The 25,145-nt window shown below is 41.2% G+C and overlaps 4 protein-coding genes across 4 annotated transcripts in view; all 4 read left to right on the top strand.

The window, feature by feature from the left end:
- LOC134842448 (uncharacterized) overlaps positions 1-18,488 on the top strand; it is a 186,744-nt gene extending 168,256 nt beyond the window's left edge. The window contains exons 2-6 of the mRNA XM_063858790.1: positions 16,081-16,331; positions 16,437-16,499; positions 16,567-16,631; positions 16,716-16,817; positions 16,898-18,488. Of these exons, the coding sequence (XP_063714860.1) occupies positions 16,090-16,331; positions 16,437-16,499; positions 16,567-16,631; positions 16,716-16,817; positions 16,898-17,037 (612 nt within the window). The 5' untranslated portion in view covers positions 16,081-16,089 and the 3' untranslated portion in view covers positions 17,038-18,488. The remainder of the gene's footprint in view (positions 1-16,080; positions 16,332-16,436; positions 16,500-16,566; positions 16,632-16,715; positions 16,818-16,897) is intronic.
- Positions 1-25,145, top strand: part of LOC134842449 (uncharacterized) — a 198,493-nt gene that overhangs the window by 168,252 nt on the left and 5,096 nt on the right. The gene's annotated exons all lie outside the window — the stretch shown is intronic.
- Positions 19,106-20,773, top strand: LOC134842447 (uncharacterized). Its single transcript, XM_063858789.1, has 3 exons — positions 19,106-19,175; positions 19,838-20,381; positions 20,476-20,773. Exons 2-3 carry the CDS (start codon positions 19,936-19,938, stop codon positions 20,738-20,740), a joined length of 711 nt encoding a protein of 236 aa, XP_063714859.1. The 5' UTR covers positions 19,106-19,175; positions 19,838-19,935; the 3' UTR covers positions 20,741-20,773.
- Positions 24,420-25,102, top strand: LOC134842314 (peptidyl-tRNA hydrolase 2, mitochondrial-like). Its single transcript, XM_063858591.1, has one exon. It carries the CDS (start codon positions 24,449-24,451, stop codon positions 24,989-24,991), a length of 543 nt encoding a protein of 180 aa, XP_063714661.1. The 5' UTR covers positions 24,420-24,448; the 3' UTR covers positions 24,992-25,102.

The following is a 25,145-nucleotide window of genomic DNA, read 5'->3' as shown; positions in this document are numbered from 1 at the left end:
GCTGTCTGTCATGCATATCTTCTGGTGATCTATCTGCACCACCTCGTTGAATTCAGACGATTCAATTGATTGTAAAGGAAATCGCAACTTCCTAGGATCCTTGACCTGTTGGCATGACAGACATGCTGTCACCCATTTCTCGCATGCCTTTTTCATCCCAGGCCACTCAAAGCGCTTCAGGATCCTCTGATACACTTTGTCGATCCCTTGATGGCCCATCTGATCATGCGACCTGAATAATAGTTCTGTCTGATAGAGTTGCGGCAACACTATCGCGTTATATTTGTATAAGACCTTGTCTTCTTCTCTTCTCCTGCAAGCCACGATCCCGTCCTTGTTCAGATATAATCTCCCCTCCTTCTGCATGAAGTATTGTCTCAGGATCCTATAGCTGTCTTCTTCCAGGTCACCTTTGTCAGGTGCACCGTTTTCTATCCACCTTTTTAGGTTGCTTGTCATGCGATCATTTCTCTGCGCCCTTAGAAGGTCCGAGAGTCTGTATCTCGCCTTCAAGTACGTCTTCATGACTATCATCTGACTGTTCAGCTCGTTGGGCTGATGTGTGTCTTCTTCCATCTTAACGCACCAAATCTTCGCCAACGGTTGTGTTACTTGTTGAAACGGCTGAAGATCAGTCCTGACTACCTCTTTCTGCGGCAACAGGCTTATCGAACGTTTCGATACCGCTATCGTTTCTAAGTCATCCGCTGCGTTGTCAAAGACTCTTTCGCTTGGTATTAGGTAGCGATCACTGTCAGGATCCTGGTACACCTCTCTGTCCAGGTTTCTCGCCCGAGTTTCCACTAGTAGCGTGTGTATCGCCAGTTCTGACAGTTCTGATCCCGAGGTCGAATCCCTGTCTGAATAGGTGTTCATTCTCGAGCTTTCTGACTTATCATCCGTCGAAGGTGTTGTACTGGAGACTGCACGCTCTTCCAGATCATGTCCGTATTTCCTTCGCATCCATCTGAACTCCCCGTACAAAACTTTGTTCTCTAGGTCCTGTTTCTCATCAGGAATTTTCTCGTCTATCTCGGACTCCCCGGACAAATTCACTTGTCCCGGGTGTTGATCTTGTGATTGCTGGTTTCTCTCCTCATCCTTCTCCCCGGACAAATAGTCTTGCAGCAGATTTTGTTCTACCTCTTCACCCTCTTTTTCCCGGTCTACAAAGGTGACGGTTTTCTTTCGCTTGCTGCTCCCCTGTTCTTTCCGTCCGTAAGAAGTACTGGTTAAAATCTCTTGGGGTATTGAGGATACTAGTTGCTGAACTATTGTCCTACAATCCCTCTTGTTCTCCTCGTGCTGTTGTCTGGACGGCATGATCTTCACTTTCTCACTGACTGTTAGCGATGCCACTGCTGCTGTCCACTCGGGGTCATCTCTGGTCACTTCTCTTTCTAACAATCCACCCAGCATCCGCATTACTTGTGGTGTGACTTGCACCGTTTTATCCAATAATGAGAGGCTGTTTATATTCATGCGAGAGAGTTCTTGCTGGACCAGGTTCGAGCGCAGCAACAAATCTAAGGGGACTGGATCCTCCTTGGACAGGATCTTTATCTCAGCTGCTTTCTCTACAGGTAACTCAGGATGCCCTGGAATTGGATGTCCAGACTTATCCAACCATCTCGTTAAGGGAAGCGCTTCATAAGTTTCTTTGTCCAGAAACGAGAATCCCTCCTTTACTTCCGCCTGATTGGCCTGCTTCTGCTCCAATCTTTCATAGAACTCAGTTTTCTTGCTGAGACTGTCAGCATTCTGATGTTTATCACGCATCCTATGTTCGATTATCATATGGTAGCCATCCAATCTGACTATCCATCTACCAATATAACTCTGATCCATCGAGTAGGTCTTCAACCAGGATAACGCTCTGTTGTCCACGCGTAACTTGAAGGGAGCGCTCCCCAAGTATGCACGGTACTTCTCCACGAAGGTAACTACTGCAAACATTTCTGCTTTTGGTGCGCCATATTTCATCTCTGTGTCACTCAGGACCTTGCTGCCGTATGCAATGGGACGGAGAACTGTTCTTCCGTTCCATTCTTGCTCTTGATGCAAGATTCCTGAGATGGCCACCACCGATGCGTCCGTGTCAAGAACATACATGCCCTTTTCTGTAGGCATGCCTAGCACTGGCGCTTCGCACAGTTCCCGCTTTATGTTCTCGAAAGCAACTTGTGCTTCATCGTTCCATTCGAACTTCTTCCCTTTGTTGCGCATCAGCTTCTGCATCGGATACACTTTGTCCGCATATCCCTTAATGAATTCTCGGTAGTAATTGGCAAACCCTAGGAAGCTCATGAGCTGTGTGTCCGTTCTCGGAGCTTTCCATGTCAACACTGCTTCCACTGCGTCCGGATCTGGCCTCACACCATGCCTGTCCACCATTCTTCCCAGGTACTTGATCGAATCCCTAAGGATTTCACATTTCGATGGTTTGCATTTCAAGCCTGCTCTTTTCATACATCCGAAGACCTCATCGAGTCGATCAATGTGATCCTCCAGGGTTGGTGTCGCTATGACTACGTCATCCACGTAGCACATCAAGAGATTCCCGTACTTTTTGGTCACTCCTGTCAAAGCCTGAGCCATCAGCCTTTGAAAGGTTGCTGTTGCATTGCACAAGCCGAAGGGCATCCTCTTCCACTGGTACAACCCCAATTCGCACGCGAATCCGGTTTTCTCCCTGTCCTTCTTTCGCAGAGGAACCTGCCAGAAGGCAGAACCCAAGTCCAATGTGGTGAAGAACTTTGCATCACCAAGTTTGGATAGGCTCTCGTCTATTCGCGGTATCGGGTACGCATCTTTAATCGTTACCGCGTTCAAGTAACGAAAGTCGCAACAAAATCTAAGCTGCCCCCCTTTCTTTTTCGCCATTACTACTCCGCAAGCCCATGGTGATTTCGAGGGTTCTATCATGTCGTATTCAAGCAACATTTCTATTTCCGCTCGGCACGCTTCCGATTTATGTGGCGTCATTCGCCTTGCGCCTTCCCTATGGGGAACGGCGCCCTCTTCTAGTTCGATTTCGTGTTCGACGAAATTACAGCAACCGATGTCCGCCTTATGTTTTGAAAATACCTCGGCGTTCCGATTTAGGAGGTCCCGCAATTTTTCAAAATCTCCCTCACCTATTTTTCCTTTTAAATGTTCTATTTCTGGCAAAACCGGTTTGTCAGAATCTAGTTCATATGACGAGGGGCGTTCCGGAAAATTCGAGCAGCTTGATAAGCCGTCGTCCGTTTCGGATTTCATTGAAAACAATTTATGAATAGATTTTAATTCATTAATTCTCTTTAAGATTTTATCTTTATTTGCATGATAAGGACAGTCTTTCACACTATATTTCTTCAAGTTTTGTGTCTCTTCATAGTCGGTCCTCATCGGCAATGCGTAACCAAGCTTCTTTCCACGCTGGATTGAAACCGTGGTGTCCAGTGTGTTCAACAACACACTGACACACAGTCCGTTTCGCGTTACCGAGAAGCTCCGGCCTAAAATCACCGAACTCTGACTATTTGGATTCGGTACTAAGCAAACCTGTTTGCTATCACTTAACGAATTTAAATTTCTCATTCTAAAAATTGCTACTACAGCTTGTCCTGGTTGTAACTTTACTTTTCTATCCAAAAAAACTGGTACCTTATTTTCATCTGTTATTATCCTATTAATTGGTCTCTTAACATACTTTCGGTCCGGGTTTCTAATCCGTATTAGACCGTTGTTCAAGTCAATCATCACGTCAAAATTCCTGACAAAATCTCTGCCCAAGATGAATTGGTCGGCGTCGTCCAGATTCTCTACCACCAGGAAGCTCATCCAAAGGTTCCGTCCTCCCATGTGAAGGACCGTCACCGGTGTTCTTCCGGCTACGTAGATAGCTCCTCGATTTGCAGCGGCTAGTCGGAGATTCGTAGGAATCAGATCTTCCCGCGTGAAGCCCATTCTCTCCCAGGTTTTTATCGGCATCACACTTACCACCGCGCCTGTGTCCAGAAGCCCTGTGACTCCGATTTTTGTTCCGTTGGTGTCAAGCAGGTGTGCTGTCACATCTGCTTCATATCCAATATGTACCGCGTCTTGTTCCATCATGGCGTCATGGCCTATCCTGCGGACTTTGAGTTCCTCTTCACCCAAATAGATCTGCCCCATTTGGTCATCATCTGTTGTTATGTAATTCCTGGTGTAGATGCTGATTCCATCCACGTTCAGCATTATTTGATACGGCCCATAGACCTCCAAGTAGCGTCCATGAAGTTTCTTCATGCGAGGGCCACCCGTCGTTAGTAGTGCTCGCACAGCTCTCGACTCAGTGCGTGGCTCCACCTGCCTCAGATAATCTGCATATGTGTCCAAATGCATTAAAGTGAACTCTGATGGTTCACTCAAATTTCTTATTACCTGGTGTCCAGCCACTGAGATTATCGACTGTATCTTCTTTCCTTGCGGCGCCATGCCGAACCTCTTACCGGAGATCACTTTAAGTTTCATATCTAAACTGCTTGGTGTTTTCGTCTCTTCGAACTCCGTTGCCTCGAAGGTATTCAGTTGCTCCTGAAGCTTTTCATTTTCCAGTTCAAGTTTCACTTTTTGTTCGATCTCTTTCGTCACCAATTCCTGCTGTACTCTATTTAAAGCATCCTTTGCGGCTGCCTTATAATCGATCTTGAAGTCATCGGCCGCAGTTGCTGGTTCCGGTTCACGTGCTTCTCCTGTTACCGCTTGCATTTTCTTTGCCGCCAGCTCTTGAGGTTTGTCCTTCCTGCGTGCCTCTGCTTCGTTTAAAAGTCGAGCCTTGCTTGCTTTCACTCCTGATAAAGCTTCTTCATGCCTTGGATGCTTGATGTCTGCCACTGCATCCCAGAATTGTGGACAGTCTGATTTAAAATGACCTTCCAAGTTGCAAAAGAAACACCTCTGGCCGAATTTCGCAATTACTCCTCTCATGAAATCCTCATGTTCCAACTCTGACGCATCTTCGTCCTCGAGGCTAAAGCCTATTGCTTTCATGCCTTGTTTATAAGCTGGGCATGCTGACACATGATGGTCTGTTGAACTACAATTAGCACAAGAGCGTCTCTTGTCCATATCGTCCCTCGGTTTGTACCAATTGTTCCCTTGGTTCGCTGGTCCGTTGTTAAAATTGCCATAATTGTTCTTGTAATATCCAGATCTCGAAGGAGGTTTCAGCAATAGATACTCTTTCGATTTGAGTCTCAACTCCTCCGGTGTTGGCGCATTAGTTGATAGTGGTGTGTAATGCGTTGCTAGCATCGTACGAAGTTCATCGTTTTTCACACCATCGATGAATTTTGAGGCTACGGCCAGGTTCATCCTTCGATTTGACTCATCCGGTTGGCTGCGTCTTCTCAGCATTTCCAAATCATCGAGAAACTTGTCTATAGTTTCATCTTCCCGCTGCCTCCGTTTCTCGAAGCGCATCATCGCCTGGTGTCCCTGCACCCCTGATCCGAAACGGTTTAATAAAATTTCGAAGATTTTCTCAGCAGTGTCACGTTGATACTGTTTCTTGGCCATGACACAGTTCAGGGCTGTCCCTTCTAAGTTGCTGGTGAGCGCGCTGCATTCCTGTCTCTCAGACAAGTCTTCTTCCTCGAAATGCAGCTTCATTACCTCTATCCAGGTATCAATACAGCCATCAGATTCGTCTTTGTAGCATCTTGGTTTCTTAAAGACTCTTCTGGACTTTTCACTGCGTTCATTGGTTCTAGATAACCGCGTCAGGAATGTCTCCAAAGACCTGTTCAGGGGTTCAAATGCTGTGGCCATAGCCGTAGCATCCCTTGAGTGTCCCGCTTGAGTGTCCTCACACCTTGTCGAAGGCTCTGTGTGCGGTACATCCCTACAATCCGAATCACCATGAGCGTTTCCCGCTTGGCCCATGTGACTCCTCCTCGGGCTTGTATGCCCCATGTTGCCAGAATCGCTTCTCCCGGTCGCATGTGTGCTTTGCGTTGGTCGTTCGTTCGAGGTTTGTTTGTTCCCCGTTGAACTCGCTCTACTGTTCGGGCCCCATGCTGTATTACTCCTTGTGGCATAGCCTGATGAACTGCCCCTGCCTCTAGTGGATCCATATGTCTTCCTCCTTTCATTGAAGTTCACCCTCGGTTCCCTGCTGGGACCTCCCGAGTTCGGCTCTCCTTCTTTTGGTCCACTCTTGCTGCTTAGTAGCCCGTCCAACCTATCCATGATAGCCTGCGTTCGCCTCTCCATCATCGCGTCTATCTTTGTGTCAAGAGACCCAAGAGACTGCTCTTGCTGAATTCTTAACTTCTCCATGTCGGCTCTTAAGCGTAACTCCCTCTGTTCCGCTTCTCTTGTCATTCGCGACAAGTTCCTCGTCATATGTTCGTCCGTTCTTTCTTTCAAGCGTTTTTCGCTTCTGTCAACTTCTTGTCTGTTGCGGTTTATTTCTTCCCGCAGACTTTCTCTTTCAATGTGAACTGCTCTTTCTAGTTCACTCATCCTTATCGACATCTGTTCATTTTGTTCTCCTAAACTGCCCACTATGTTGTTTAAGGCTTCCTCTAGTGCTGCCCCGTTATCCATGAGTGGCGTCACTAGTGGTGGTGTAACTCTGTCGGTTCCAGGTAGCTTCGTGCTGGTCGAGATCCGGGCCTTGACTCTCTGTCTTGACGTCTTTTCATTATCCATTTCAGGATCCGCTAACGCGTTGCCAAGCCCTCTGGTTCTACTCTCTTCAGGTTGTGGCTCCGAACTTGTCCTGATCGCGAAGTCCTTCGACTGGCCCGGTGTGTTTGCCTCTTTGCTTATCGTTGTCACTACACCAAATTTATCCATGGTTCCAGTCTCTCTTCCGACGTGTGCCTCACTCTCATGGATCGAACTATTGAGGCTGACTTGAGATCCAAAGTCCCCTTGCTCCTCTTCATCCTCTTCCTCCTGGGATTCCCCATCGTTTCCTGCTCCTCCTCCCATGCTGAATGGAAAGATGTTTCCGAAGGTGTTCTTCATTCTTTCTGAGAATGATGATGACGTTGTTTGTTTCCCCATTCCGCCTGCCATCATAGTGTTGTCTGTCGGAGATCTTCTAGTCGCCGTTACTTCAGTTGAGATGTCGGACAGTTCCGACATCTCCTCTCGATCCAACGTCCCGGTGGAAGTGGCAAAATCATGGCCTTGTTCTACCGGAGTAGATTCACTCGCCAGCCTTCTGCCTCTCCCTTCCAGTCCATTTACTCCCTGGTTGTCGTTCATGGTATGGTCCGTATTGACCTCCACTTCTAACAGTTCTCTTCGCTCTTCTGAGGTCTTTTGACTTCTCGTTTCAACCATTCTGCCTGAAACCGTCCCCTCTTTATCGGACCGGGTTCGCTTGATCCAATCCACAAAAGGATCGGTCATCGTTTTTCTTTGCTTTTCAGGTATGAATTTCCTAGAGCTATTACCTCGTTTTGGTATCCTCGACTTGTCTAAACTCATTCTTTATTTGTCACTTTCCTATGCCTACTCTTGACTCAATTGCTAGAGACCTTATAGTTTTATTAACAATAATAATGACACAACACAATAAATTTCACCCGATTCTATTAAATAGTGACCACGAATCCCTGTATGTTGTCAGAGTACAGTTTGTATAAAATTTATTCACACTAGCCGATTATCGGTCCAAAGATCTGGAAACTAGCACAATATGATGTTATCAGTCAATTTAAAAGATAGTGTAGTCACTACCCAATCAAGCACAGTTTAGGTTGATTTAAAATCAAAAACAAAAAATATATATTGACACAATATGAATGTATATATAAAAAACGTATGTGTCTTGTACTCTTAGTCGGTTGCAGTACAATAGTCGAACCTGTCTTTTAAAGAAAAAGCTTTCCCTGCTTGGTGCTGCACCAAACAGACAAAACTTTGAAGGCAGTGATTTTCTCAAGTGGGCGTCTATTGCACCCACCGAGTACTGTGTTACCTATCTGCCTTCGGACTGCCCGAGCTAGACCTACTAAAATCCTCAGGGCAGTCACTTTTCCCAAAAACGTATTATGTTTCAATCCACACCAATGAGTCACGCTCTTTTTAATTTAGACTTAGTGTCGCGAATATCCGAGTTCGGACCTGTTTTGTATTAGTCTGGTTCTTTTTGAGAGGCAAGTTACCAGTGCAGTCACTGATACCTATCCTGTGTATTAATAACCTAATACCTCTCGCTTTTTAGTTTTTCTTTCGTTCACCTAAGTCCTTAATAAAATGATACCCCTCCGGATTGGCACAAATAGGACCCTTCCGGAGTGTCAGAATATAGACCCCTCCGGATTGGGACCCCTCCGAGTTAGTTAATAGTAGACCCCTCCGGATTTGGACCCCTCCGAATTAGCGACTATAAGACCCTTCCGGATTCGGACCCCTCCGGTTTTGTGGAAAGTAGACCCCTCCGGATTCGGACCCCTCTGACTTCGGAGCCCTTAGCTCTGTCAAAGTAGCTTTTTGTAGTTTTCTTTATTTCAGCTTATACCCCTCCGGATACGTTCTGCGTTGCTCTTATGCTGTTTGAATTAACTGGGAAGGGTATAGGATCCTTTCCTAGACCCCTCCGGATTGAAGTTAAGGCACTTATTTGACAATTCACACTAACGGTGAAGGGTCTTATCACTTGCCTAATTTCGACTCTATTATGGTTGTCTTGTGCCTTCAGCCCTCCCTTTTTGTCTAGAACTGTCTTAAGTTACTTAGTTCAATCGCTATCAACTTTTGGTAGGGGTATAAGGGTTTTTTAGAAAAATTTATAAAACGTGAAGGGTGTACCCCTCCGGATTTGTGTAATTTGCTAAAAACAATCTCAAAAAATTTTCTCGCTCGCTTTTCCGAAAAATTAGTAAGCTCAGCTAATTTCTGATCTATTGGTACCAAGATCAACTCGATATGATCAGTAGTTCCAAAGTTATTAACCAAAACGTCTTTTTTCCGAACTCAAAAAATTTTCTCTCTTATAGGTTCCGCCTAACTTTTTCCGCAAATCTGGTCCTTTCGACCTAAAATTTATTGATCCGAGCTCAGAAGGCCTATACTCTTCTAGTTCAATGCAAAAGACCCGATCTAAAACGCTATTGTAGAAAAAATTTGCGAAAAACTATGCTACCTGGACCCCTCCGGATTGATGAATCCACCAAATCAAACACGTTATGTTCGATTTCTCTGCAACCCGGAAGGCTTTCGGGTAGCGGATTTTAAGACTTGTAGATTCACTAGTGGACGTTGTCCGAACAACTATTTTTACTGTCCTACCTCAAAAATTTCAAAAAATTTTCTAAATTTTTAGTGTTTCTTACTATCAAAAATTGGGAAAATTTGGTTTTTGGTACCAAACTAGTTCCAACCACTTCCGAACTAAAGTTAACCGGTTCTACTTGTTACAGTAGTGCAGTTACGATGTAACACACTAACTTAGCGCTTTTTTCCGTTTCAAAAAATATCGATATCTCAAAAATCGCGACTTGTGGGGGGATCAAAATATCGCTATTTTGACCCTAAAAACCGGTCTGTTTTCGTTGTTTTTCACTGAAAAATGATATAAGACTATTAATATAGGCTATATAAGTAATAATATTAGTAATACTATACCCCTCCGGGTTTGTTTAATCTCCGAATTAAGGTGCTTAACTCGGATATTCGCAGTTCGGTGAAGGGTCACTACAGTGCAGCACTGTCGAGCCCCCCACAGATTACTATCCTACTTTTTGTACCAAAAGGGATACAAAACTTGTTAACGATACCCAACAGTCGATTGTAGTTGTCGTTGAGCCTCTTCCTGTTGTTCCCTGTACGGCTTGCCGGATCGGTCTTCACCCCGGACCCTTCCGAATTGAGCGCAAATCAGCTGACCCTTCCGGATTGGGCGCAATTTATCATTAACGTGCTTAAATGCTCAAATAACCCTACAGTACAAGCCTCACAAACGGGCCACAAAATTGATCGTAACAATCCTGACTGATATAAATGCCTGTAACAACAATATATCTATCAACAACAAACGGGGGGGTTGAATCACATCTTGTCTGGGGGGATGATTTCTACTGATTTTTTACTTTTTTACTGTTTTTGGTTTTTTCGGTTATTTTTTTATGTTTTTTGTTTTTCTTGGGTACTATACTACTTTTTGTTTGGTTTTACTTATATCTTTAAGTGTTTTTGGTCACCAACCGCTCAGGGGACGAGGGGACGGCCGATCCCCCCACCCTTCCTGGTTTGTGAATTTCCGGTCTTAACTAGGTTAAAAAACTATTCACGGCAATCCGGAAGGCCTCCGCGTTCCGAACTACCCTTCCGCCCCGGCGGTTTAGGCCTAATAAGGGCGTTAATGTGAGCATCCGCTCGGCGCGGAGTGCTCGTTAACGGTTCTGCCGATCATGATGTTAAAAAAGAATAACACCCAGGAGCGCCATAGAAACATACATGTAACATTCGCCCGGAAGATACATATCGACGGATAACAAAACTAAGTCTTAAGACGACTGGCTAGCGTCTAAACAGAGCTTTGCATGTTTTTCACCGTCTCTACCAAGCCAGTACTTTTCGGTGGTCTTTCTTACATCAGGCTGACAAAAACGCTACTGTTCTCCGGCTTCGACCAGAACGCTCAAATTAACTGAATTACATGCAAAATTAGTGAGCTCATGGCTGGGTCTCTGTATCCCCAGACCACGAGGTCACTCCTAAAAACAGGGCTACTACTTATCATATTACTATTGTTTTTGTTCAGTAGATAAAAATCATCATCTCCATCGAAGATGGATCAACCCTTTCCCCCCTACTTCTAGCTCCTCATTCTTGTCAAAACGAATTAAGATCTTAATTAAATTCTAGTCAGGACATGACGGATGCTAAAATTCAATATAAGTTCATAAAAGTCCACGTCCCGAGACCCTTCCGGATTCTTGAATCCGGTGAATCAAGCTTCTTAATATCCAGTTCACAATAACTCGGAAGGCTGGGTTTTACCCTTCACCGTTGCTCGCAACGGCCTTGCAACTATTGTAACAGCACAATAGTTGCAACTCGGAACGTCCTCTGCTGTTCGGTAGTTCGTTGTTGTTTTTTTAGTCTCGATTTCGTACTGTTCGTAATCGCAGATAAAGTTGTTCTGCTTCTTTCTGCTATTTTAGCTAAAATGGCCGTCTCTGACGTTTCTCAGAAATATGACGTCATAATTCGAATTTTTAAAAATTAGAATTCCAGAATCTTCTAGCCTTCACCGTTTGGCTAATCGTTCAAATAACGTCCTTATCCGTTCTAAATCGCCAATTCGGAAGGCTTGCTGCTAAAATACCGAATTCTGCAGAGACTGCATTTTGGCCATTCTGGTCGAATGTCACAAGCATGTAGAGCTGGGTTTAGACGCTAGCCAGTGTGACTTTATTTTCCGTCGATATGTACTGCCGGGCGAATGTTACAGCTTTTCCATAGGTTGCCATAGAAGGGTCTTCACGAAAAATTGATAGAAAATATTCCTTAAATTAAGGTCTTGTAAGTTAAACTGCTGCTGTTTATGTTTGAATTTACATTTTGAGTTTGGTTCCAAAAAAGAACTGATTTTCTGAAAAAAAACAATTTTCGATATAATGACTGCTGAATCTTGCTTGAAAGTGTAGTTTTTAGTTCGTTTGTTATCGTCAATTGTGTTGTTTTCTCAAAATGCAAAAACCAACCCCCTAGAGAGATACAAAATACTAAGAGAGATACCAATTCAGAACAGACAAATTTTATTGAAAACTGCAAATCACCTAATTCAGAAAAAAGTTTTTCGACTCGAGGTTAAAATAATATTGAATGTTGCAACATTTTAGTGCTTTGTATAAAACATCCACCATGAGTCCATCGTTGGCAGCACACACTGTACACTTTCGACGCAACTTTTCAGTGTTTAATATAGAACATCCACTGTGAGTCATCGTTGGCAGCACAGTTTATCCATTTTTGACGCAATATTTTAGTCTTTAGTATAGAAAATCCGCTTTGAGTCCATCGTTGGCAGCACATACAATCTTTGTAAAGCTCGATGAAGGTGATGTCAGAAGGGAGGTACAACTCGCGTCCAGCAGCGACACTTTTTCCCACCGGATCTCCAGTTTTTGGCTGTACTTCTAGGGAAGCACCCACCCGCGCCCGATGACCGCCGAGTCTCACTGTGTACAGGCCACGAGCAACTTCAAGATACCGAAGAAGAGAAGAAGAAATACCAGAAGAAGAAATCCAATTATTTTATGCCTCTTCAACTAGGTACCGGATGGTACAGAAGCAGCCGCACATAGAGCCCGTGAGTTTATAATTTCTGCGCCTGCTAATAAAGCTTTCGGGAAAATTGATTTTTCCAGCGCATTTGACAGTGTTAGACGTGATGTCATCATTTCGAAGGTTTCAGAACAGTGCCTTGAAATTCTGAACTTCGTCAAAGTGTGCTGTGTCCAAAGCTTCCGTGCCTGGATTACTTGAATTATCTTCTGACAATATTTGGCAAAAACATGTCAAACGTGGTGGGTTTAATCTGTGATAACTGTGAAACTAACTAAGCTTTGGCAAGGCTTTGTAGAATTCCCATGATTGGATGCGCGTCACACAGATTTAATTTGGCTGTCAAAGAATACATTTTGACGTCCGGTAATTCCGTCCGAAAATTTGTCAAAAATTAATGTCTTGATGGGAAAATTTAAAGGTATCAAACTTGGTGCCAAATTGCGACAGTTCACGACATTGCGTACCAAACAACAAAACGTTACCAGATGGAGCAGTTCTTGCGAAATGGTTTCAAGGTACTTGGAGTTAAAACAAGTATTCGAACAGCATTTTTCGAGTGAACAGACATTACTTGATTCGTTGCTCAATGCTCGGGAAAACCAGAAAGTGTTGGAAGTTCACGAAAACTTGAAAGTTCTCGATTCAGTAACTTTAGCTCTACAGCGGGAATCTATCGACTTATCATCGACCAGACTTCTTTTTGACGAAGTCGTGAACCGTGTTCCCGAGTTGGACATGTACATGAAATATCTTGCGCCAAACGCTTCAATTATCGCCAGCCCGAACTTTGAAAATGGTGTTGTCAAGATTTTGGACGAGAATGAGGCAAACTTGACAATCAGAGAGAAAGAGGAGTGTCAATCTCTGAGGAGCTGTTTTGCCTTCTGTGAGTGCCAGTTCGTCGGATTTTGCAACACATGTTTTGGAGAGCAAGCGTGCAAAGACAACTGCGACGGAGTTCATGAGTTGCAAATTTTTGGAGCCAACCTCGAACCGTATTGAAAGATTTTTCAGCGCAGCCGGGTATTCTCTGGGTGACCTGCGGCAGTCAATAACCCCTTTACATCTCGAAGAACAGCTCTTTCTCAGAGCCAATGCACGAATGTGGAATGTTGAAACCCCCATGACGCTCTTCAAGAAGAAAACTGAGAAACATTCGAACTGAACGCAATTAATGGATTTTTAGTTTTCTCCATTTCCGTTAATTGATTTTTCGCTGAAATTTAATTTTTCTGTTGAAAATTAATTTTTGAGCAGCCTTGGCTGTGTCTCTGCTAGCTCTCTTGTGTATGATTGCTACATTGTTCATTCAGCCGAAGGTTTCCAGCAAGGTGATCCATTAGTCAATATGGTTTCTGTCTTGTCATTCATCCGCTCTTACAGAACTTGCATTCGCGCTTGAAATTGGGTTTTTTTTCGGCGATGGATGGGAAACTTCGCTACAAGACCTTCTCTGCATACGCAAGGACTGACTCACTCGGATTATCCCTGAACGAAAAGAAACGCGAAGTAACTGTTTTCGGACCCGACAAAACATTGAGGAAAAATTTCGCGACGTGTTTCCGACGATTGTCATCATAAACGCCTCAAATCAGAATTTGCTTGGAGCCGGTCTTGGTAAAAAAGCCGTCGAGACTCAGCTAGAAGACAAGCTGAATCAATTGGACACACTACTGGAGAACTTAACACAACTACGCAGCCAAGCAGCCTTCTATATGCTGAAGAATAGCTCTTTCATGCCTAAGTTGATGTACATTTTAAGAGCCAGTCCTGGATTTCCGTACACTGAACTCCTTGAAAAGTTCGATATGCGCATCAGACTCGAACTTGAAAACGTTTTCAACTGTATCATCAACGACGAAACATGCCATCAAGTTTCACTGCCGACAATGCCCGGTGGTTTCAGCATCCTCAGCACGAAGACCCTCAGCTCTTCTGCTTTCATCTCCTCTTTCTGTGCTACTTCGTCGCTAAGAAGTGGCGTCAATCTTCTCAACTTCATATCCAGCTTTCTCTACAACCGCCAACATTTCGTAGAACATCGGCGCCACTGATCGAGAATTATGAGTACCAACTGCGGAGTGCCACAAGGAACTGTTTTGGAGCCGGTGCTCTTCAACATTGTCTACGATGCTTTGCAGCTACCTGAAACTATTAAGGGAAGCCTGTCAAAATATGCTGACGACGGAAATGATCTCATACCCGTAGATGAACATGTGAAAGAAACTATCGAAGAGATAGCAAAACACAGAAACGATTGGTGTGAGAGAAACAATTTTCACCTGAATGTAAATAAAACTAAGCTCATGATGATTTACCATGCGAGACCAGATGATATCGATATTGGAAAATAGATGGAATCCAGCCTGAAAATCTCAAGTGTGACATTTGATCCTAAACTCAACTTTGCTAATCATATTCAGTCAGTTCGAAACCGTGCCTCATAGAACCTTTATCTTTTATAAGCTCAATTGTCTAGGTTATGAGAAAAAAGAACTCGAACTACTATACTAGTCGCTGGTTCTGTCTATTTTGACCTATTGCTTGAGCGTTTGGGCTGGAGTGAGTCAAGCACAACTGAACAAGTTGGACAGTGTTCAGAGAAAAGCTGAGCATTTGGGTATCTTGGAGGATTTCAAAACGATGAAGACCATTCTACAAGAAAGAGATGCTTGTTTTTTCGAGAAGATTTCAACCCAGTCTGAACACGTGCTGAAAAAAACTCATTCCAGAGCGCTCTTGTTTTGCGCAAACGACACTCCGCAAAAGACTCCCGCCAACATCAACCTCAGGTTCAGGTTGTTGGATAGAGTTCAGAATAGCATCCGCCATTCGCATCAGTGCCCCAGTCTCTGCACACTACAAATGTAAGTGTGGCACTACAGGCAATACGGATGGTTACCCTGCTCTAATTTGTCCCAAAGTTAAACTCTGGCTCACTCGTTATAAACAGTGCAATGTACTCATACAAAATTTTCTGAAGACTGTACGTTTCACGAACATTTTCGGACTGTTACGGCGCAATGGACGACGCCCTGACGGTTTAACTCTGACGCCTTGGTCACGAGGCAAGACTTAAGCATGGGATTTTACGTGTGTTAGCATCAGTTCAGGTGTTTTACCGGGTTCCAACGTGAGAACAGATGCCGAGGTAAGAAAACGACGTTTTTACTCAGATCTTCCAAGTACGGTCATCTTTGAGTCAATTGCAGTTGAGAATTTAGGAGGTATCGGCAAAACAAGTCTAGCCAACTTTTCTACAAGAGCTAGCCAACAGAATCAGGTCAGTCACTGGAGAACCCAACTCATTCAGGTACTTGAAACAACGCCTTAGCCTGCATTTCAATGAGGCAATGCGGGCTGCGTACTGGAGGCGCTTGAGGAAACTAGTTGCTAAGCCGTTCATACATTCCATTCTGTTCATTTCTATCATTCTTTTCCTAATTGAAATTTTTAATCCACTTCTCACCCTTCGGTTTTGACCAGGCAGGTATTACAGCATTGCTCTCTGTGGAAGCTAATCCAGTCCTTGTGTTAGTCATTACTCTATGTGAATTTCCACAACCATTATTAAACTCTTTTCAAAAAGTTTCAGCTAAATTGTTATCTCATTAATGTGTATGTCATCATGATACCTTTTTTCTGTCAGTTATTGCTTAAAAAGTGCCAGATTTTCTTCTGGGCTATGTGTTGAAGAATGTTTGATGCAACTTATAATAGCAAAATATTTTTTAAACTTCAGATCACCCTACAAAACGTAACGTTCGGAATGAGTTTCATCCTTTTTCATTTTCAGTTTGTTATAAAATGCCGACCTTGCAAAGTCTTACACAACAGGGCAATGAAAATGACTCTATCATTGAATCAGCACTTGTTACTAAACAAAAAGCAGATATGGGTAATGCTGCAAGAAATTGTTGGATTTCCTTGGCTCCTTCAAAGTACGGAAGGGGGAGCAGGAAGAAATCTCAAAAACACAAGAAAACCTGCTTTTCGTCTAAATTGAGAAAATCAATTGCATTGTTTGATCCTAAAACAGTAGAAGTCAAGTAAGTGAGAGGCGCGTTCATGATTTCAAATCTGGTTTCAGTATTTTTGAGTAATCTGCAAATTATCCCAAGACACGGATTTGATTAATATCAATTTGTTTCAAGCTTTGAGTCAATAATTCCTCTCACCGTACTCTGGGAACAGTACATGGAAACAATTTTTCCAAGGTAAGTTCAAATAGTTAAACTCAATTATCTGAATCCTTCTCTGGAATTAAATCTGTTTTTGCTTCAGGGATCTTGATCTGTCCAATACCTTAAGATTGTACAAATGTGAATTAACTGGAGCTGTAATCATAGGTAATTTAGTGAAAGCCTTGCCGGGTTTCCAGAAAGAAAAGAAATTACGCGACTTTTTTGTTGCTAATCTTATGTTTTATTTAGTGGCAGAATCGCGATGTAAGTCCTATGTTGGAAAAAATGGGATTATTGTTCAAGATTTGAAAAACAGTTTTCGAATTGCTACTCCGCAAAATAGATTACTGAGTAAGTTAGAGTTCTGGCTCATTTAATAAGCTTCAATAGTTTCATAGTGATGGTTTAATGGTCATTTGTTTTTGTTTTAGTGATTCCCAAAGCTGGCTCTATTTTTCTAACACATTTCAAGGATCATGAAATCCGTCTGAAAGGAGATTTTTTGGCTCACAAGTCTTACGAACGATCGCGATCAAAATGTAAACTGCAGAACATAAAGCGAACTGTCTAGAACAAATGTCAATTTATTTGTTTGTGCGGGCTGATTACACACAAGCCAAGTGTAGTGTAATATTACGAAGATTTTTTTCTAACCTAAGTCGCACTTTTCGTAGAAATTTAAATTTTCCTCAAATTACTATACCATTTTCCATAAAAAATGTTACCAATGGACAAACGGGCTGCTCTTCTATTTGCCTGCATATTTCGGTAGTCTCTTTTCAGTTTACCCCATGCTCTACGTCCTTCTGCTCTACCCCATGCTCTACGTTAACCCAAGCCCATTTTTTGATATTTTGGTTATTTCTTGAAACTTTTCTCAAAAAGAACTGTGCGTGTGCCAAATCTGAAGTTAAGGGTATAACCGAAAGAAAAAAAACAGATATTTGAATTTTCCCCGCGCAAGCTATGCACAGCGTTTTGAAAATAATCATGGTCTTAGAAAATGTCCAATTTTTGAAGTTTTGCCCGTTTTTTTTTGGGAAAAAGTTGATTGTTAATTCAAACTAACATGGCGCTTAGATTTTCTCTGCGTAATCTGTTTCACTTTTTTTTCTGTAGAAAAGCCGATATGGATTTCGGCAAAATCCATTTTTACCGATTTTTTTTTTTAGAAATTTCATCGCTTTTCTCGACAACTACTGGCTAAATTTGATATTAAGAGTTCAATCAAAAAATCAGAGCGTGGAAATCTCTGCGTTAGAGAAAAGGAGATTGAGGAAAAGTCAAATTTGTGATTTCTTATAGTTTTTTTCGGAATCTTTTTCTTTTTTTTTCGAAAACATCCCAGCTAAATCTGAGAAAAAGAATTCTATTGAAAGAGCGATTAATATTTTCCTCCTTTTAATAAGCAGCTTAGTTCTTACTTAAGCAGAGAGTTTACCAGGGTTTTGCGTAAAGCCCGTTTTTTGAGATTTGAAAATTACCCATTTCCGTACCAGGGCAATATATGATTTAAAAAATATATAAAAACAGGTACATCCAGCATTAGCTGGGCCAATAATTTACTTTCAAGTGACCGTGGCGAAAGGACGTCGGAGAGACAATCATCAGGCCGGAGATGCAAATCCGGAACATGAAGTTGTTTTTTTTTCGCTCGAATTTTTGCTGCTTTATTGGTCGCTGTTGTTAGTAAAATTACAAGACTTTGTGAAGCAGATGTGAGAACGTGATACTCTTAATCTCAAAATTGACATTCCATCTTTTATCAGGTGTTTTTAATCTTTTCCTTTTTCCTTATTTCACTTTGTTTTGCCTGTTTAGAGCTTTTTTTTGCATTTTCCTTGCTTGTGTTTGCAAAGCGCAGCTTCGCCTCTTTGCTTAGATAAATGTTCTTAAGAGTCAATGAACGTCATGAAGACACTATTATAGGTCGTGTTGATTTTATAAAGTTTTTTCTTCAGGAAAAAATAAATGATTACTCTCAGTTATAATTTTATGCGGATTGACTTTTGTTTTCTTTAAGTTTAATTCAAATTCAGTTGGTAAAAAGAAGACAAACTCCGCTTCAGCTGTCGAATTCCGAATGTGCAAATGGGGCAAAAAAAACGTGAATTAGTTTAATTTCGAAATTGGATTGAAGATGTAGGAATTTCAACTTGAATAAAAATCTATCGGTCCCTTTTCTCATTTGGTTGGTTATATCAAATAATGTCAATCATAAGGATTCGCGAAACTCAAAAAACTTATATTTTTTTTTAGTTGTTTGACTTTGAATTTTTTAACAGTGAGCTTGTAAAAAAATGCTTTCACGGGAAAAAGCATTTGTTTTCTGTTCCATTAGTTTGACATTTTGTCTGATGACTATGCTTCAATTTGCTTTGCAGAAATATTGTTTTAATGGTTAAAAATTTACTGCTGCGGCTTTGAAGTTTTAGAAATGGCCCCATCTTAGCTAAATTGCTGAAACCGTGTCAACTTTGGTTCACAGTATATTAAAAAAGCATTGATCTGAATCACCTCGTATGTTATCACTCTTGTACTGCTCCAGTTTATAATTGAGACAATATTTGCTTTAGACGTCTCTATGAATGATCATTGTTTTCAACTATTATTTCTACCGATCGATTGAATTTCAGTTTAATGATGAGTTTAATTGGATGATGTCATCAATACCTTGGTGGAAGGTTCTTCCCGCACTGATATGCGCTTGTAAGTTGAGTATTTGCTATAAACATTTTGCATAAGCGGTAATTTCTAACAATCAACAAAAAGCACGATGATAAATTTTCCGGCAATGATGTAGCAAAGCTTACTGAAAACGTTGCATTAATTAATCACACTCCGGAAGGGTCTAAAACTACAACAGTTCCAGCAGCACTATGCACTTCTCATATTTTTAACCATCTAGAAATGAGTAATTTTATAGTCGCCAGCCGTGAGTACTATCTATCGTATTCAATGAATGTGAAAACGCTACAAACTTACCTCAAGCTGAAGCAACTTGAACAATCCCTTAATGTCTCCTTGTGAATGACTCTGTTTTGTGAACTTGAAATAATGATAGCTGGTTGCTGTGCATGTAGCTCATAATGCTCGGACCACATACCATTGACCCCTCGATTTTCCCTATGATTTCATTTTACGAGCTTTCCTTAAGTAATCATGATCGGTCTGTAGCTTCACCTTATGCAACAGTTTCTCAGGGCACTTCGTGGCGTGATCGGATAAAAAAAACATTATTTTCTTCTCAGAAAATAGAAACGTTATATTGTTGGGGAATTGCAGTTTTTTTCATTAGTTGATGTTGTGTTCAGTTTTAATTCGGGTTTTGAATGTTCTTATTGGCTGTTATTACCCTCTCAATATTTTAGAACCAGTGGGATCTAGCTCTAACCCATCAGATTCTACCACAACTTCTGAAACCGATCGAAATGGTTCAAGTGATGATGCGTATTATATTAATTCTATCATGGGTTTTGACATCTTTGCACACTCTGATCAAAGAGTCGAATGCAACTCACAGTTCATTGAATATTTTGGCTCCAATCTTACGTCAACATTGGAGACAGTTTTTCGTGAAACTATTTTGAGTGTAAAAAGAGAAGGTGCGAACGCACAAAACGCGAACTGCTTCAATGAAATAGTCGAGATCTCAATAACAATTGGTAATGTGACTTCAGCTGAAAGGGGAAGCGAAATAGTTCTGCTTTTGAAGAACCTACCGGATATCGAATTTGCGATTGACTTATTGGATTCAGAGTATGGGCTGGTTTTGAGACAGTTGTCTGTAAAGATGACTGTTCATGGCATTGAAAAAGAGAGTCGTAGCCATCGAATGCAGAACATCGTTTTTGTGCTTGTGGTAGCAGGGGTAACAGTGTTTGTGGTGTTATTGTCTGCAATAATATCTTTGAGGTATTTTGAACAGCTCTTTGTTTTTCAACTAAGCCCTGCTAGGACTAATTCCTTTTCTGCTAAATTATGTGTTATAGCAAATTTTTCGTTATAGCAAAGTGGTGGACTACCATTGGAACCGAGTAAGTGAACAGCAGTGGCTAAAATCTTTCGCATTCTTGGACGATAGACATCAGTTCAACAGCAAAGTTACCATCTCAACCATCAGCCACTACGACATCAACAGTCCTCTGCACATCCCGAGGCCGATAGTATTCTACGCACCAAGTTCGGAGTCTTCGCTGGAACGGTTCACACCTCCCTCGAACCCATCATGGAGTGTTCCATATTTCATCGAGCCGAATGTTATTGCAACCTAATTAGAATGATACAATAAATCTCTTATTCAATCATTTCATGAAGCTCAATTGTCATCAGATCTAAAGTGCTAATTTGTCATCAGTTCTAAATCTTGAGTTAATTTGACTTAGACGGTATGGTAATAATGACGTTTGATTGCATTTCGAGAAGTCCTGCAGGTATATCAAACCATGTTGCCTTTGTGCTACAATTCAATGAATAGCGTAGGCGAATCGTATATTTACTATCAGTTATGTCATATCACACACTAACCCTACAAAATTTTGGATGCATTGGGTAGTAAAATTGAAGTACTCCAAATTAATTTAGTTCCGAAATAGATTGAATATATTTTTTCAGAATTATCTATTTGTAATAGAAACGCCAAATTTTTGACGAGCGTTTCTAATTTTTCCGCAATAAAATTTTTAAATGAATTGAATTTCCTTTATTCGGGTCGTTTTGTTCATCATTTTTTTGTAAGTCATGATTGCATTTGCGTTAGTTCGTTAACATCTTTCTCTAAAAATTGAGGTGCTTGTAATCGGGATCTAAACTTTTTTTCCAACTTACTACTTACATCTTACAGCTTTTACTTCAAACAGTTCTTACATATGAACTGACCAGCTTTGATCAAGTAGAAGTCAATTATGATCAGGTTTTGAGTTAACATTTTATACGAAGAACTTAATTGTGAGCATGTCTTAATTTTGAATTTCTCTCAATCGAAAATTGTGCTCGATTCAGGCTGGGAGCCGATTGTTTTAATTGATTTTTTTTTTCAGTTCTTGTAATGTAGTTCTTGCGGGGTATTAGTTAAGTATTGAAAAAAATGTTGATTTTTTTCGGATTTGTGGTTTTTTGTCCTAATTTCTATCGGCTGATTTTCCGTTTTTGTTTTCAAATGCAATTTATGTTATCTGCAGGGTTTCCACGCGGTCAGGGCCATGTCAGGGCTGACAAAAACTTGTCAGAACGAGCAAAACTGTGTTAGGCTCAGGATCGTGAAAGTGTTGCTAGCCTTTTAGTTTTTACTTCAAAGTTTAAATTCAATTAGTTTATAAGCGTTAACCTCAAATATTTTTGCGGGTATGAGTCGCGAACGTTCAGTCAAGGGAAGATGTAAGTTCAATGAAGACTGGTTTCAAGATGGTGAATTTAAATTGTGGGTTGCTAAATCAACAACTGAACACGAGTTCAGATGTGTTCTTTTTAAGAAATCGTATACGCTGGGCAACATGGGTGTCAAAGAACTCCGCTCCCATGCAAGACAAAGCAAATTGCATGCACAGCTGGTCGCGCTTAAAATGCAATCCCTTCGTTCGTAAGAACATGTTGAAGATGTCCAAGTCGTAAGTGGCCCTGTAGTTGAGCCAGCTACTCCAGTGGTTGAGACTACAGCATCTGCCAGAAAAACTCCTTTTCTGGTGGATGACGATACTCGTAAAGCAGAAATTCTTTGTTTTGCATATGATTAATTTGAGTACTTCCTTCAAAAGTGCGGATGACCCGAGTGAACTCTTCAAAAAGATGTTTTTTGACAGTGAAGTTGCGGGCGGGTATTCATGTGGGAGAACGAAGGCCACATACATTGTGAAGTATGGCCTCAGTGATATCTTTAAGGACATGATTCTGTACATGAAGTTAGTCGATTCAAAAAAATTATCCAGAACTGTTTGCAGCAGTTAGTAAGTTGTTACTTCTTGCTCATGGAACAGCGAATATCGAAAGCGGGTTTTCCGTCAACAAAACTGACAATCGAAGACAACCAGACTCTTGACACTCTTATTGCATTACGGCGTTGTAAAGACGGTCTGAAACACTGCGGTGGAATGCTAAAGTTTGAAGTATCTAAGAGCGTATTAACTGCTGTTAGAGGAGCTAAAACACGTTACGAAAGGGATGTGAAGAGCAAGCAGTCGGAAGGTAAAACTGCAGAGAAAAGAAAACAGGACAAAGATATAAACATGGCGGCTGCAAAGATAAAGAGACTTACGGACGAAGTCAAACATTTGATTAGTGTTGCGGACACGAAAGCAAAGGAAGCTGAAAACAAGAAGTCATTGAAGCTTAAGATAGAGTCGAATGTTCTCCGGGAGTCTGCAAAACGCAAGGAGTCAGAAATTGTGAGTGCCGAGAAAGAACTTGAAAAACTGAAAACAACCATGTAAGAAGAAGATAATTTTTATACTGATGTTATTTCTGGTAGTTCAGCGTTTTTTGCAATTTTTGAGACTAAATGTCAGGGCCTGAGCTTCAAAAATATCAGGACAGTGTTCAGGGCTGTCAGGACGGCAGTTAAATTATACCGCGTGGCAACCCTGATCTGGTTAGTTTTTCCAGCAGTTCTTTTTGAATGCTGCGGTTTAATAGTTTTTTTTACTGTCTTGCCATGCTATTTTCAAAACTTGTTTTTAAGTTTAATTAGATCTTTTGTTGTTTCGAGCTAGCGGCTTTCTCGTATTGTATAGTGTGAAGCTTCGCCGGTGTCTTCCGGAGAAATTAAGTTTTTCAAAAAATTGCCCCAGTATTGATTAAACTTTCTGATTTTAGCCTATCTAAAGTTTCTGAATTTTAAATTAAAAATTTCGAGCCAATAAAGCGAGCGATCAGGCTTTCAATAGCTTATTAATGATTAGCTTAAGCCGTGAAAACTTAATTTTATTCGTGTAAATTTAGTTTTTCTTTAGCATTTTGTTGGTATATATTTTTTGATATAATGGTCGAATCAGTCTGCTACTTGCACAGTAACCGGCTATCCTTGTTTTTTTTCTTCAATCGTTTCTTCGGCTCATGTTATATCGGTATAGTTGCCTCGTGATACTTTTTTTGATGGACGAAATAATATGTTTTTTGGCGTTTGTAGCTCAAACGCCAAAACTTTTCGTAGCTCAAAATTTTTGAGACACGTTTTTTGGCTTACTGGTCGTCTGCTTAAGTATTGTCTGCATTGTATTGTCTGAACCTCTTGATGAATTTTGTTTCATTACTAATTTGACGTCGATAACTGTGTTTCGCCATTTTTTCTCGAAACAAAGTTGAATTCACTCGAAACAAATTTTGTTTTTTTTTTGGGTCATTTCCATCGTAGTGGTTTTCATCTTAATTTTTTTTCGGCCAGTTACCGTGCTTTTTTGTGTTTTATCATTTTAATTAAAAGCGGATAGTTGTGTTTCTCTGTGTACTTTCTTCAATAAGCATATTATTAGAGATGAATGGAAATTTTATAGATCTAAATTTTGACAGTATTCTCGACAAGGGACTTCTGTCTCATTTTCTGCCGGCTAGCGTGCCATGCAATTTTTGTTTTCAATTGCAAGTGACGTGAAGCTTGGCTTCGTCTCTGTTTCCGAACTATTTTGCTAGTTCAAATTATTGATATAAAACGAATATTAGTGTGGAAACTAGAGCGTCGTTCTCCTCAAATCGGATTGCAAAAATGATGATGACCGTAATTTCTTTTACCAAAATGACTACGTTGTTAAAACATTTTTTACCTTATTTTTACACTAAAATGACTTTTGGCTCGATTCATGCGATTTTGGCTTGAAAGAACGAATTTTGGCTTGATTCATGCAACTTAAAATAAGGAAAAAAAGTTATCCTTTTTTGAACAAATTATATCAAAGGATGGCTCTTACTTGGTTAAAATAAGTTCCACGAAGACAAAATCCCTGACTATGTTCAATCCTTTCCAGTTTTAAGTTTCTGCTTTTTTCAGATTTACGATGGGAATTTTCAGTCCAGGTGGAGACATGAAGTCTCACGTGATCACTCTAGCAGCTGGAGTGTCAGTCGGATTCGTGTTGGCCAAACTGCTAGCAGGTGTTCCTATGTTTTTCAAGCTCACTTACAGATCAAAGAAAAATCAATCAGGGACTAATACCACCAATTTACAAACTGCAAGAGCGCCTCCAGGTGACTATAAACTGGTGATCGGCGCCAGGCAAGATTTGCAAATGGGCAAAGGAAAAATAGCTGCACAATGCTGTCACGCTGCTGTTGCTTGTTTTGAAGATGCGCAAGAGTCAAATGAGAATATTCTAGAAGAATGGATGGACCAGGGTCAAAGGAAGATAGTAGTCAAGGTGGAGTCAGAGGAACAGTTGGAGCAATTGTACGAACATGCAAAGACAGTTGGATTGATAACTTGTGTAATTGAAGATGCGGGGAAAACCCAGATTGCTGCTGGGTCTAAGACTGTAGTAGGCGTTGGACCGGGACCCGCCTCTGAAATTGACAAAGTTATGGGGCACTTGAAATTGTATTAATATAAAAGTGGTTTTATGTTCATCCATTTCTGCTTGCTTTCGCTCCAAGAAAGGGTCCATTGAACCTATCAAGGTTACTGTTGATATCAAATTGATTTTTTTGTGATGTTGTGATGCACTTGTCGGTGTCAAGATAAATGTCTCAGATTATTTA

Source organism: Symsagittifera roscoffensis, chromosome 3 (genome assembly GCF_963678635.1).
Source record: "Symsagittifera roscoffensis chromosome 3, txSymRosc1.1, whole genome shotgun sequence".
In the NCBI taxonomy this organism is placed as follows: Eukaryota; Metazoa; Xenacoelomorpha; order Acoela; family Convolutidae; genus Symsagittifera; species Symsagittifera roscoffensis.
This window is presented reverse-complemented; position numbering and strand designations above follow the sequence as displayed.

Excerpts from the sequence above, each read along its gene's own strand:
- LOC134842314 (XM_063858591.1), top strand. The coding sequence starts at position 24,449 with ATGGGAATTTTCAGTCCAGGTGGAGACATGAAGTCTCACGTGATCACT.
- LOC134842447 (XM_063858789.1), top strand. The coding sequence starts at position 19,936 with ATGGGTTTTGACATCTTTGCACACTCTGATCAAAGAGTCGAATGCAAC. Across the intron at positions 20,382-20,475 it reads TCTGCAATAATATCTTTGAG|CAAAGTGGTGGACTACCATT; the intron begins GTATTTTGAACA and ends TTTTCGTTATAG.